This window comes from Echinops telfairi, unplaced genomic scaffold, assembly GCF_000313985.2.
Source record: "Echinops telfairi isolate 266 unplaced genomic scaffold, ASM31398v2 ScPeMD7_7412;HRSCAF=8450, whole genome shotgun sequence".
Classification (NCBI taxonomy): domain Eukaryota; kingdom Metazoa; phylum Chordata; class Mammalia; order Afrosoricida; family Tenrecidae; genus Echinops; species Echinops telfairi.
The window spans coordinates 14,193,725-14,197,227 of record NW_022111312.1 but is presented as its reverse complement, the minus strand read 5'-3'; the positions used below and the strand labels follow the sequence as shown (position 1 = coordinate 14,197,227).

The 3,503-nt window shown below is 57.6% G+C and overlaps 1 protein-coding gene across 1 annotated transcript in view; it reads right to left on the bottom strand.

Annotated features, from left to right (window-relative positions):
- Positions 1-3,503, bottom strand: part of DNAH10 (dynein axonemal heavy chain 10) — a 150,035-nt gene that overhangs the window by 8,462 nt on the left and 138,070 nt on the right. The window contains exons 63-65 of the mRNA XM_045296728.1: positions 3,245-3,399; positions 1,994-2,177; positions 761-961 (exon numbers count right to left, since the gene is read on the bottom strand). Of these exons, the coding sequence (XP_045152663.1) occupies positions 761-961; positions 1,994-2,177; positions 3,245-3,399 (540 nt within the window). The remainder of the gene's footprint in view (positions 1-760; positions 962-1,993; positions 2,178-3,244; positions 3,400-3,503) is intronic.

The following is a 3,503-nucleotide window of genomic DNA, read 5'->3' as shown; positions in this document are numbered from 1 at the left end:
GCAATGAATGTACAAATGTGCTTTACACAATTGATGTGTGTATGGAATAGGATAAGAGTTGTATGAGCCCCTAATAAAACGATTAAAAAAAAACCACAAGCAACCCCAGCTCACAGGGGGTTGTGCTCCGGAAGGCAGTGGGGTGAGACTCCACAGCCTCTGTTTTTCATCCCAGGAGCCCTGGTGGCATCGTGTATTGTGTCGGGTGGCTAACTGCGAGGCTGGTAGGTGGAAACCACCAGACACTAGGAGCCTGGGGATGGGAAGGCCGACTGGACCAGATCCAGCAGTGCCCCACCTAAATCCATGTCCACCCAGAAGCTGTGAGCATGGTCTTCAGCAGACAGAGAGACTTTGCAGGTAGAATGGGGCTAATAAGCTGGTACCGGATTGGGGTGGGCCCTGAACCCCATCAGACAAGCACATGTGGGACCCACTATCAGACCCACAGAGAGAAGAGGACCACATGCAATATGCAGCCACCGATCGAGGAAGGCCACGGGCGGCTGGCCATCAGCAGGGGCCAGGAGGGAGGCAGGGGGTCAGTTCACCCTCAGCACCTCTACTGGGACTCATCCCTTGATTTCAGACTTGTGATGTCCTGAACTGTGTGAGGGTGACCTGTGCTCATGTGTGACGGCAGTCTCGGGGAACAGCCTGAGGTTTCAGCTGAACCCTGGAGTGTCCCACTGTGCACGCAAGGGCATGCACACAGATGCATGGGAGCAGGCCAGGGGCGTGTGGTGTCCATCCACCTGACCTTTAAAGACTTCTGCAGGATCCCGATGGGGAAGCCCTTGGTGGGGTCGGTGGTCAGCCACAGGCGGAAGTCCGGGTGGGGCTTGGTGACCTTCTCCAGCGCCTTCTCCAGGTCCTTGAGCCACTTGACTAAGAGGTGACAGTTCTGCAGCATCAGCCACTGCCCTCGGGCCACAGCCGTCTCTAGCAGCTGCAGCGCCACCTGCAGCAATGCCCAGGGAGAGCAGAAGAGCTGGCATCACAGGCCACGCCAACCGCGCTCCTCCTGGAGGCCTGCTTGGAGGCACCCGGCAGGAGGGCCACCCACCGGGTCCTCCAGGAACGATGGGGCCTGAGGACATGGCCATTAGGAGCCTTTCAGGGCCCCAGCCTCCCCTGGGCTAGTCACAGTCGGAAGACAAGTGAGCAGATGGCCTCCCTCTGCTTCTCTGAGCCCCAAGAGCCACACTCCCTACCCCAACTTCTCCAATACAGGCAGAACTTCATACACACACACATACACGCGTGTGCGTGCGCACACACACAGTGAGGCAGCACCACAAGAGGCCAGCTAAAACACTCAGGATGCAGGTCAGCCGTGGCCAGCTCAGGATCTCTTGAGACCCCAAGTGAGGAGAAGGGTCACAGTGCCACCCCCCCCTCCTGTGTGCAGTCCACCCTTGTGATTCGCAGCAGGTGGGAGGCATCCAGTCACTAGCATGAGACCCCTGCACCAGGGGACATGGGCCTGGCTTCCGGGCAGTCTCTGGCTGCTACATTTCTGTCAATCCATGGCATGCCACCTTGCCGGGCAGGGTTCCCTTAAAGATGCCTTAGTCAACAGACACTGTTGATCTGAGGGGCTGCATGTTGGGCTGCAAACGACAAGGTCAGCAGTTTGGACCCGCCCCGCCCGCTCTGGGGTTTCCAAGCCGAGCTGCCTGCTCCCGTCAAGAGTCACGTCTCAGGTCTAGTGTGTCCCAGCGGGCCACTATGAATTGGAATCTACTTGGTTGAGACAGGGCAAAGGATACCACGCCCCCTGGCAGCAGACTCCCGGGAGGGGTGGTGAGCAGCACTGCGCGGGCACGCTAAATGCTGGGAGTGGGCATCCTGGGTCCTCGGCTGGCGCTCCAAGCCAAGGTGAGCTGATCACATCAAGAAAAGGTCAGTCTCTGACATGCCGTAGAAGGTACCTGAGGGCTCTGCTCGGGCAGGGGGAGACGGCACCTGGCAGCAGAAGCCCGGAACTCACCTTCTCCTGACCTTGACCCATGGCCAGGAATTTGAGGCGGTTCCCTCCGAAACCAGTCCGCTCGGCCAGCTTCATCAGGTCGCTGGCAGGATCGGAGCCAGGGCTCAGGATGAACACGATGGGCGAGTTGGGGGTGCTCTGCTCAAAAATGCTCTCGAAGCTGATCATGGGGGGCTGCACGTACCTGGGGGAGGATGCAGACTTGGGGGTGGGGCCACCCAACCCACGGACCAGCAGCCTCCTCCTGCTGACAGAAGCAGCTGTCCTGCCTGGCTGTCTCCCTTTGCTAGCTCTGCAAGTCCAGGCAGCCTGCGGCCCTAGAGCCCAGCCCACGACGTGCGTGTTGGGGTCAGTAGATGGATCGTGAGCCAACACTCTCTGGCCTTCCAGGTGGCCACTGTCCCTAGGCTCCACACTGACAGGGCCTGGCAGAATGGTCCTGAGTGGCCCATGTCTTCAGAATTTAAGTCAATTTAATAATATTTCTGTTTAGTGAAAAATGGGCTTTTAAAATAATTTTTTTTAATGTTTACATGATTGCAGGAGAGGTGGACAATTTCTGGTGAAATCTCCATGAGGTTAAGTGATGGAACACTAGCTACAAGGTTGGCAGTTCAAACCCACCAGCCTTAGAAGTCCTAGGAAGCAGTTCGACTCTGTCTTCTGGGGCCCATGTGAGTTGGTATCTTTTGGGTGGTGGTGGGTTTGGGGTTCGGAGAGTCAGGGGATCTGGGTCCTCTGGGTCCACACTCTGGCACCTGGCACTGTCGGTCAGCAGGAGCGGAGAACAGTCACCCCCTGGATCAGGACTTAGCTTGTGCCAGTCTGAACCCTCAGCCTGCTGTCCACCATGGAGGATAACAGAGCCTGCAGCCTCAGGCTCCTGTCTGGCTTTGTGATCAACACTGGACTGCACTTCCCAGCCTGGCCACCACAGGCACGTGTGGCCACTGGGCACCTGGTATGTGGCGTGTCCAGGCTGGCCCAGCTGCCTGTGTGAACCCAATCAGACTTTCTATGAGACCAGAGGAGAAGCTCTTATTGGTGGTGTGTACCCTGACTACCTGCTGGAGTAACAGTGTCACCTACTGCCTGAACCTCACCTACAAAATGACACAGGTGGCTGGTGCTGCTTCTCCCTTGGGTGGTGGTGCTCCCGAGGGGCTGCCAGACCAGGCAGGGCTGGGACAGCTGTCTCAGGATAGCGAGGGTCCCCTCAGAGAGAGGGCCAGACAAACGCAAACAACTCACTTCTCTCCCATGGTGACAGTCACATAGTCGGTCACCGCCCGGTAGACCCGGTCCACACGGAAACAGCGCAGAATAAGCAACTTCTGGAACGAGTTGATGTTTTTGTCGTAACCCAAGGGGAAGGGGAATTGCTCCAGCGAATCCAGGTCATACCACTGGGGAGAGCAAAAAGGGTTTGCTGGGGCATCAGCTCGGGAACGACGGAAGCTCCGGTTTCATGGGAAGGTCCCATAGGCCACTGTCAAGGGATGGACCTCAA